At 49.8% G+C, this 10,695-nt stretch overlaps 1 protein-coding gene across 1 annotated transcript; it reads left to right on the top strand.

Annotated features, from left to right (window-relative positions):
• The first annotated feature begins 8,168 nt into the window (after positions 1–8,168).
• ID3 (inhibitor of DNA binding 3) lies at positions 8,169–10,074 on the top strand. The gene is made up of 3 exons (XM_007459179.1): positions 8,169–8,832; positions 8,947–9,029; positions 9,582–10,074. The coding sequence occupies exons 1-2, from the start codon at positions 8,533–8,535 to the stop codon at positions 9,004–9,006; spliced, it is 360 nt and encodes a 119-aa protein (XP_007459241.1). The 5' UTR covers positions 8,169–8,532; the 3' UTR covers positions 9,007–9,029; positions 9,582–10,074.
• Positions 10,075–10,695: the final 621 nt, after the last annotated feature.

The raw sequence follows: 10,695 nt of genomic DNA on the forward strand, positions 1-10,695 counted from the left end.
TAGAACAGCTCTGCATGATAATGAATCACGCTAATCAGAAACTCTGACTGAATGCTTGCCTTTCATAAATACAAAATGAGAAAGCAGATTAATTAATATAAACAATGCATTTGGAATAAATCAGATCTTGGGATCTGTGGGTGTAGTGAAAGGTGGAAGGCCACTGATCTAAATATCTCATTTGGCAGGTGGGGAACCTGATGCCCAAAAAGGAGATTTGTCCAGGGTTGTCAGAGAGTGGGAGAGCCAAATGCAAAAGCCCGGTTTCTAGGCTCCCAGGCTGAGTGTCTTGCATGTACCTCACTGTCTGTACATGGAAGGCCCCTGCCCCCAGCCACCTGGAAGCCTTTTGTCTTGAAGCAGCCCCCTTCCTCTCCCAAGCCTGTCCCAAAGACTAGAGAGGAGGGGGCCAGGAGACCCAACCCATTTCCCATCAGGGTCCCAAGGCCACCATCCGGTCCTGGGCCAGGAATTCCTTTCACAGACTGAATTAAACTGGGCCGAAAATAATTTTGAACCCTTGGAAGCCTCCAAGAGCTCCTATTCCTACTCCACCCGGGTCCAGCAGGCCAGGCCTCCCCAAATCTCCTCTCTGCCATCTTCTGGGCTCCCCCAGACTTCCCCTGCCAGCTCCCATCTCCACTCACACGTGTGTAGGGAGAGGGATGTTTAAACAGACTGCCCACATCCCTGTTCCCTCTTCCCAGCCTCTCCAAACAGGCAGGAGAAAGGGCGACCAGAGACGTATTAAACCCAGCACCATCCCTATGAGCCAACCCAGGAGGGTCCTAGCCAGAGGCACAGAGAAGGAGCCGCCAAGAAACAGAGACACGGACACAAAGGGGCAGAGAGTGTGTCCAAGACAAAGAGAAGAAAAAGGTTGGATGTTTAGATCAAGAGAAAGGCACGGAGCGAGAGACGAAGAGACGAGAAATAAGAAAAAGTGGAAAAGGCGGCGGAGATGAAAAAGGGATGCCTGAAAAGGAAAATTAGAAGAAGGGAAAGTAGAGAGAAGATAGAGAAATTAGAATTTGAGGGAGAGATCGAAGGAGCAGGGGCGCGATGGGGGAGAGTAGGAGGGGGGACAAGGAGAACGCGAGGGGAGACGCGCAGCGATCTGAGGTGCCCTGGCCGCGGGGGTCCCGGGGGGCGGGCCCTCCTCCCGGCGCCTCTCCCCGCCGCGGCGGTCCAAGTAGCCACATTCCTCCGGGTTTCCCACACACTTGCCATCAAAGAGTCCCCAAAGCCCCGGCTTTTCCCGCGCCCCTCCCCCGCCAGGGCCGGAGAAACTATTTTTCACCCCCTCCTGGTCTTTAATCTGTTGTGGGGAAAGAAAGCGGCTTTTGTTGGGCAAGGGGCTGCGCGGAGGGCGGGGCGGGGGCGCCGGCGATTGTGTGTCCCGCAGCTGCGCGCCTGGGGCCGCCGGGGTGGGGCCGCCGGGGCGCGGGGCCGGAGCGCGGGCGCGGAGGGCCCGGAGGTCGACCCGGGCAGGGGTGGGGCGCAGGGGCGCGGGCGCGGACGGCCTGGGCAGGTCGACGGGCCGGAGTGGGGGCAGCCGGGGCGCGGGGTGCGGGCGGGGGGGTCGCAGGGGCTGAGGGGGTGGAGAAAAAGGCCACCCGGGCGCTCAAGCCCATTGTCCTCTTGGCCCTGTTCTGCACCAGGGCCGGAGATTGGGGGAAGATGGACACTCGTTGAAAGAGCAGATGGGGAGAAGGCTGCACACCCAGAGGAGGTCGTATACTCAGGCAGGGGGCCTTGAGAACTCTGGGAGACACACCACACATTTAAGGAACAATCAGGGAGACACACACACACAGACACTCTCTCTCTCTCTCTCTCTCTCTCTCTCTCTCTCTCTCTCTCACTCTCATCAGGGACACAGACACACAACCCTGAGGAAGGGTCCCACAGCCAGAGAGAGGCCAACAACACACACTCAGGGAGGAACACACATTCAGAGAACAACCCACTTACTCAGACACACACACACACACACACACACACACACACACACACACACAGCCTAACGCCATAAAGCTCTGTTGAACAAAATGGATTTCCGATAAGAATTTCCTTCTCCTTCCAGCCCCAATTCCTCCTTAAGACAGGCCCCCATTCTCCAGCATTTGCTTCCTTTCTCCCTCCAGTTGGTAGCCTGGCTCATGCTTCAAAGCACAAGCTCTGGACTCAGGCAGCCCTACTCTGCCTCCCAACAGCTGTGTGACCTTGGGCAAGTCACCTCACCACTCTGAGCTTCAATCGAAACGAGGGTTGAGAGAGATAATATAAATAAGATGCCTGACTCGTTGTTGGCACTTGGCAAAAGTTATCCCTTATGAGCCTGCTGATGCGTGGGCTGCTGTAATGATGACACTCAAGGGCGGCTTTGGCCGGCAGGAGGCTCTCTCTGAGTTGCAGCCTCTGCCTCTGCTTTCTGGCACCTCTGCATTTCCACCCCAGTGCCCCATTGGGTGTGGGGGAGACTTTTCCTCTCTGACAGGGTCAGCTCTGTCCCCAGGCCAGATCCCTCCCATACCTACCCTCGCAGCTTTTGAACTGCTGCTGGGATCTAGGCCAACACAAGACAATATCTGAGCAGGGTGAATGTTGCTTTTCAAGGCCTTTTTTTTTTTGCCTTCATCTTTTCTTGCCTTGGATTCCATCATCTTTCTAAAGCCTTTCATGAACCCCATTAGTGGGAGCCCAAATCCAACTGTCAGCCTCTGTCTGCGACAAAGAACATCCCCTAAGTGGTCTCCCAAAAGTGATTACTGGGGTGGAACTTAATTCAGTACATCTTTACTAATTGCCCACTCTGTGCCAGGCACTGTGAGGGATACTGAGACCAGGAAGACAGATATGACATGATTACAAAGCAGGTGAGCTATAAGCCCCATATGGTGGTTGGAAGTGTTCAATGAAACCATGAATGAAAGTGCTTTGGAAATAGCAAAACCTCTGCAACATATTCGTTGCCTTTTGCTATTTGTTAAATCAGAGTTAAATTCCTACATAACTTACTGATGCTCTCCAAAGTCTAGAAGTTCCAAACTTTTCTTAACAGGGAAATGAGGTTGTCCCTGTCTGTCCTCATTAGCCTAGAAATGCTAGGGTGAGGAAACTAGCCCTTGTGTGTCTGGACGCTGTGTGCAGTTTGGATGTTTGTCTCCATCCTTGTATGCATCAATGTTTGAGCCACAGGCTTGAGTTCAAATTTTGATTATTGGAGTTTTGTGCCTGCTAGCTCTGTGGACAAATCTCTTTGACCTCAATACCTTTATCACGATATCTACCCCAAAAGACTACAGAGAAGATTATATGAGACAGAATTTATAAAGCAGCAGCACAAGATAGGTTCTCAGAAAACAAACTCTCTTCCTACTTTCTTGTGGTTGTCCACCCACACACACCCCAGATGCCAAGCCAGCCCCTGGACATCCCATGGTCACTGCCTACCTGCTGACATAAGGGGTTAGTTAACTTCAGGGTGGTATGGCTGGACCAAGCTAGTCTGGCTTTGGGTTGAAAGGAGGAGAGAGGGAGGAAACTCAACTCCCAAGTTGACTCCTAAAAACAGGAGTAGTCAGCCTGCACTTTGTTTAAGAATAAACATCCCTGAAAGCATGGACAGGAAGGTTTTTTTTGGGGGGGGGGGAAATTTCCAAGAAATTTCCAATGCTCTCTGAGTCTCCCTACTTAGAAGACATTTCCTAATACCTTGGTGTCTGTCTTCCAACCTAATGCATGCCCCCCCTTGCTTTTCTCTATCCGGTGGAATAAAACCCTCTCAGGTCCAAACTACCTTCCTAGGAGGTCCCTTGAAAGGGCAGAAGGAAAAGCATAAACACAGAAGGATAAAAGTTTTGAGACAGGCAGACCTGGGTGCAAATCTTAGATCTGCAACTTATTAGCATGTGACTGTGGGCAAGCACATTAACCTCTCTGAGCCTCAGTCTCCTGATGGGTAAATTGGGTCAATGAGATAATGTATAAGAAGGCAAGTGGGACTTGGCAAATAGTTAAGATTCAATGAAGGATGATGATGATGATGATGGTGGTGGTGGTGGCAGCGGCAGTGGCGGCACCAAGTCCTTTGAACTGTAGAGTAGCCCATCTTGGAGGCCCCTGAAATCCCCATTCCTATAAGGACTCATGCCTTAGATCCAGATGCTCACCATAGTCCCCTTCACAGTATTTCACATGTTCCTGAGACCAGACGCAGCAGGAACCATTAAGCTCACTTGGTACCACCTATCTCACTCACCAGGGGCTACATCACATCATAGCACATGAAAATAACTAATTGGTTCCTACGACACTTTCCATCCGTTGTCCTCTTGATCCTCCCAGCTGTAAATAAGGTCGGTGGATATTATTTTTCACCCCACTTTACAAGGAGACAACTGAGGCAGAGGGAAGAATAAGTAGTCCATCCAAGGGTTTGAGCCTTGATTCTGAATTCCCCGTGCTCTTCTTGTCTCAAGCAGTAGTCTGAGGTCTAGCCTTGCTTGGGGGGAGGAGGGGTATGTTCTAAGTGTATGGCTGGGAAGTCCTCCGCACACCTTTATATGTACTTTGTGAGAAAACAGTTACATATTAAAAAATGCAGCATCTGGGGATGTCCTGAGACTACAGCAGACCACCCTAATGCTAAGGAGAGTTAGAGGGCAGAATGGACAGGAAGCCAAATGAGGGGGAGGTCTGGGTCCTGGCTACAGGTCAGCAACTGACATCTAGAGTAACCTTGGGCAAGATCTGGAAGTTCCCTTGATCCCCACTTTCAACATTAATGGCAAAAAAATAGAAAGGTAGACAAATAGATAGAAGCTCAGTTTAGGCAAAAAGACATCTGCAATTCTCATCATCATTACTTTGGCTTTGAAATCGACAGCTCAGAGACCCCCGACCACTTTTCAAAATTTTAAAGACAAAGCAGTATAACTTAATAGTTCTGCCAACTCTTAAAAAAATCAGAGAGCACAACACTGACTTTTTTTCCTTTTCTTCTTCTTTTTTTTTTTTTTTAATTTTGGCAAAGAAAGATTCAGTTCCTGGAAATGCTTACAAAATGATTCCTGACACTGGGAGGAGATAGTTAAAAAAGGAAGAAGACGAAAACTTATAAACATATATAGATAAAGGCAGAAGGTGGCAAGAAAGAGAACAAACAAAAGAAAGAAAAGAAAGAACTAAAAGAGATAGAGAGAAGGAAAAAAGACTTTAAAGGGCCCCAATTCAAGGAACGTTATCAAGTTCTCAGCATCTGCAATTCACAAGCCGCTTGCGGGTCGGGGCGGCTCAGACCCCTCCCCTTTCTCGGGTGTCGGACGCTCATTGGTGGGGACGGCAGTCGCCGGCCGGTGACTGCCCGAGGAAAGGTTGCCTGGGACACGCATCCCTGTGTGAACGCATGACGTCCCACCCTGGCGCCAGGCTGTCTGGGGCTGAGTCTTAGATCAACACAGCTGTGGGACCGGGACCCACAGCTGGGCAAAGGAGCGGATTCCTCAACAAAAAATAGGATTGTGAGAAAAGTTCTGAAACAAAAACAGCGCAGACAAAAGCCTTAATGACATCCTTTCATAAAAATAAAAAATGCAAGAGGGGGGAAAAAGCTGGTAAAAGGAGCAGAACTGGGAACAGAAAGTTCAGAGGCATTTGGAATAAGAGACTGAGGCCCCACCACCGCTAAACAAGTTGCAGAAGGCCTGAGCTAGCCCTCCAGTCCGCTGTTGGGAAAAAGAAGTCTTTTGGGCTCAAACTTTATTCAGTGTTCTCAACCGTAACCCATTTCTTTCAGAATTAGAATCTTACATTGGAGAGTACCCTTAGAGGTCATTTGTTTCCCCCTCCCTCAATTTTACAGAAAATGAAGCCCAGGAAGGAAAGAAATTCTTCCAAGGCCACATTGCAAGTTACTGACATGACCAGGACAGAATTCTGCTTGCTGATCCCGGCATCCCTCTCCTGCCTATGTCACCCAGCTCATTGGCATTTCACCCTGAAAGCATCTTGGGAGATAATGCGAACGTGCTTTGCAAATGGCTGCACAAGCCTGAGGCAGCAGTGGGTAGTAATGGGGGAGGGAAAAGGAGAGAGGGGAATCTGTGTGGTCCTGTGGACTGAGCACAGACCACTCAACCGGCCACTTGCTGGGTCCTCGGGCACCAAGGAGACTAATGGATGTGAGGGAGAGAGTATGTCAAGCGCCTTGCAGAGAAGAGGCGTTTAGTAATTATTTGCTGAGGGAATGAGGTAGGTCTAGTTAGCTCCATTTTATAAATTGGAAAATTGAGGCACAGAGGTGACTTACCCAAAGTTCACATTATTAGTAAAAAAGAATGGGAATTTGAACATAAGTCTGCCTAGCTCTGAAGGCCATGATATTTTCCAGAACCTGGGCTTGACTATTTTGCACAAACCACGGAAGTCTGCGTGACAGAAAAGTGTTTTCTATTTGGTCATTCAGGAGTCCGCATAGCCACCATATTCCCTTCCCAAGACCAAATAGCTGGCATGCTCTTCACTTGACATCTGTAGCCTATATAGACTGATCTGTCCATTCATGGGATGTTTTCTTATACCAAAGAGGCTGTCCTGGAAAACATTTATATTTCAGGAAGAAGTCTTTCGACTCTTTCTTGGGACACAGAGTCCTGTGGTATGACAGTAAAGAACAAGGATTCAGGGCTGGCTCTACCATTACTTGTGGTGTGACCTTGGAAATATTTTATAACTCCTTTCTGTACCCTTTACCATCCCACACCTGCCTGTCCAAATTTCATAAAGCATTAGACTTCTAGAGCTGGAAAGGATTTTAAATAATCACTTAGCACCATTTCCCCATTTTGTTCACAAGGCGACTAAGGCCAGGGTACCTGGGCTTGTTCAAGATCACATGACAAATTATTGGCAAGGCTGGTATGTTGAATCTAGGACTCCTAATTCCCAGTCCAGTGTCCTTTTTACTATGACTATTTTGAGACTCTCCTAGCTCTGAGCTCCCATTGTCCTGCTAATCAGTGCCACATACTATAGAACTCTTAATTGTTTCCTGTGTTAATCTTGTCTCCCCAAATTGTGAGATTCTTGAGAGCAGGAGCCACTGTTTTATGTGAAGCGACTCCATAAATATTTACCAACTGACTGATTAAGGAAGCAACCTTTGGGGGATCCCACCTGGCCAGTTCCATGATGGAAACGAGCATTCTGAGGCTGCAAATTCCCAAAAGTCCTTGGAAATGACAAGATGACAAGCAAAGAATACTGAATGCAATGTCCCGTTGTGATACGGGACCCGTGGTCCCTTTCCTGGACTCTCAGATAGAGCTGGAGCCATTTCAGCAAGGCTAAGAATAATCCAGTCCAGGTGGCCTGCTCTTCCATAGCAGAGAGGGATAGACAATAGAGTGATGAAATTACCAAACTATTGTTTTCTGCATAGAGGTGTGTGGAGAATGGGGGAAGGGAGAAGTGAGAGTTAAAAGAGATTTGCTGACCTAAGGGGAGCTCCTAAAAAGGTTATTTAGAAATCATCCCTTCTGCACCCCCGTTCAAAACCCTGTCCAAAATTCTAATCAAACTCGCTTCCAAAATATAACTGGGCATATATTTGGCTCCTTATGGAGTGCATGGGGCCAGAGAATGGGAGCTCTCTTCCTTCCCCATGCAAAAATCACGATTCAGGCTGCTTTCTTTTTTTTTTTTTCTTTCCCCCTGTTGCTCAAATAAATAGTGTTCTTTGCTCAAACCCCCTTCCCCTCCTCCTTCTGCAATCTCAGCGCCTAGCCCAAATCTGTTTTCTTCATTGTAACCTCAGCTTCACCGCAATTAATTTTTTTCCCCTCTGGTCACAAGATAATTCCTGACGCCAGTGAGTCTGGAGGTCAGACGAACAGCAAATTGGGGAACAAGGCGGCACTAATTCCTTACAAGTTTCCCTTGAAAAATCTTTTGCTTACCAAAAAAAAAAAAAAAAAAAAAAAAAAAAAAAAAAAAAAAAAAAAAAAAAAAAAAAAAAAAAAAAAAAAAAAAAAAAAAAAAAAAAAAAAAAAAAAAAAAAAAAAAAACAGCTTCTTTGCTGTTCGGGGATTTACGACCTCGGAGGACTGTGAGTTCGAACCAGTGTTGGGCTGTGGGTGGACTGGCAGGGGGCAGGGGAGCTCTAAGATCTGGGGCGCTGCCAGGAAAAGGCAAATTCTTAAAGTTAATGGTTTTAAGTGACTTTTTAAATCCTTTCTGGCAAAGAGGCCCGCCTCTCCTCTGTATCAGCGCTTCCTCATTCTTTGAATCCGCGGCTCCGCGGTATTCGGCGTCAGACCCGCCAGAGGAAGCCTGTTTGCAATTTACCCGGGCTGTGAACGCCCAGGGTCGACGGAGGCGGGGCCAAGGCGGGCTGTTTTGCATAAAGGGGCGTGCCTTCCAGGCAGGCTCTATAACTGCGGACCTCCGTGAGAGTGCGCGCGTTGCTAGCTGCTCAAGGGGTTCTTTGGCTTTTTTCTTCTTTCGGCACTTCCAACCTCATTCCTCAATATGAAGGCGCTGAGCCCGGTGCGCGGCTGCTACGAGGCGGTGTGCTGCCTGTCGGAACGCAGCCTGGCCATCGCGCGGGGCCGCGGCAAGAGCCCGGCAGCTGAGGAGCCGCTGAGCCTGCTTGACGACATGAACCACTGCTACTCGCGTCTGCGGGAACTGGTACCCGGAGTCCCGCGAGGCACTCAGCTTAGCCAGGTGGAAATCCTGCAGCGCGTCATCGACTACATCCTCGACCTTCAGGTGGTCCTGGCTGAGCCCGCTCCTGGACCCCCAGACGGCCCGCATCTTCCCATCCAGGTGCGCGTGGGCGTGCTTGGAGCAGGGGCGGGGCTGAGCTCCAGGGCTGGGATGCTGCGGGACCCCAAGAACTTCCTAGCGCCGTGCATAACTCTCCCGTTTTCCTTCTCTCAGACAGCCGAGCTAGCTCCGGAACTTGTGATCTCCAACGACCAAAGGAGCTTCTGCCACTGACCTGGACGTCGTGGCGCCTCCAGGTGAGTATCCACGCCTTCTCCCGGGGGCGGGGAAGTGGGGCAGCTGGTGCTTAAATGGCAAATCCTGGAGTTGGTAGGCCTTTTAAGGGATTACCGCGCCCCCTCGGTTTAGGGAAACCGAGTCCAGAGAGGTGCAGGTGACTTGCCCGTGGTCACATCAAATGAATGACGGAACCAGTTCCCATCCAGTGTTCGTTTCAACCTTAAACACACGGTGTCCCTGCCTTCCCTAGTGGCCAAAGACGCGAGAAAGTAGGCGCGGGTCCGACTAAATAAAATAGCCAGTCTGTTTGTAGCTTGGAGTCCTTAAAGGATCCGTGTTTTCTTCAGCCCCCTCCCAGCTAGTGTTAATTCCAAGAGGGAGGGATGGTGCAAGCTCCGCCTGTGGTCCTTTGGCGCCAACTGGGTGGGGGCAGAGTGGGGCGCGGAGTTATCAGCTGGAGGTAGAGACCAAGTTTCCTCCTTGGCGCCGGCCAGTCTGCGGCCGGCCCCCGCCTCGGCGCGCTCGGCGGAAACTGACGGCTCCCTGGTCTTCTTTCCTCCCCCGCCCAGAACGCAGGTGCTGGCGCCCGTTCCGCCTGGGACCCGGGACCCTCTACGGCCGGAAGCCCGAGGGCATGGATGGGCCCCAACCTCGCCCTGCCCACTTGACTTCCCCAAACCCCTGCCTCGAGGCTGGACCTGCGCCCGGGAGCGAAGGACTGTGAACTTGGGTAGCCTAAAGAGCCAGAGCTAGCTCTGGGCACCAGCTGGGCAACCTCCCCCAGCCCTCACGCCACCCCCAAGTTTAAAGACTGTCTTTCAGTGTGTGGAGGTGTATGGGGGGCGGGGCTGGCTGCTCTCCAAACTCTGGCAAGGCAGCGGTAGAGCTGGTCTTCTGGTTTCCTTGGAGAAAGGCTCTGTTGCCCTGATTATGAACTCTATAATAGAGTATTTAGCTTTTGTACCTTTTTTGCAGGAAGGTGACTTTCTGTAACCATGCGATGTATATTAAACTTTTTATAAAAGTTAACATTTTGCATAATAAACGGTTTTTAAACACTTGTGTATGTAACTTGATTCCTTAATGCTAACACTTTCGCACAAGACTGAATTTAGGGGGACTAAATTAATGTTTTGGAGCTTGGGGAAAGCAAACTTGCTTATTCCCTTAAAAGGGAGATGGGAGAATACCCAGCTAAGGCTGGGGAAGGAGGGGAGCCCCACATCCATTGGGTGCAAAGAAGAGCCTTGTCCTGTCTCATTTAACAAGTGAGGGAAGACTGGAGAAGGGAAGTGACTGGCACAAGCTCACCCAGCAAGTTGGGGGCTCAGGACAGAAATCGGGTCTCCTGAGTCTCAGTTCTTAGGTACTTTCAGAGCTGTTTTGCTAACTAGCAGATGGCTGTCTTCCTCAATGCTATTAATTATTCATGATGTCTTTCTAGCAGGGGATGTGGAAGAGAAGCCTCACCTGGTGCCCAGGCAGGGTTGGTGGTTGATAGACCCATTTCAGAATTGAATAAATGGATCATTGGGCTTGGTTTCATTTCCCTCTTCACGTTCTCTGTTTTAATTTTCTCTTGGGCTTTCAAAGTTGGAGAAAATAGGAGAGGGGTCTCTTCCCTCAAATCCTCAGCCACTCTGATCAGAAGGATTTTGGTGCTGGTTGGGAAATATGGGAACA

This window comes from Lipotes vexillifer, unplaced genomic scaffold, assembly GCF_000442215.2.
Source record: "Lipotes vexillifer unplaced genomic scaffold, Lipotes_vexillifer_v1.1 scaffold496, whole genome shotgun sequence".
Lineage (NCBI taxonomy): Eukaryota > Metazoa > Chordata > Mammalia > Artiodactyla > Lipotidae > Lipotes > Lipotes vexillifer.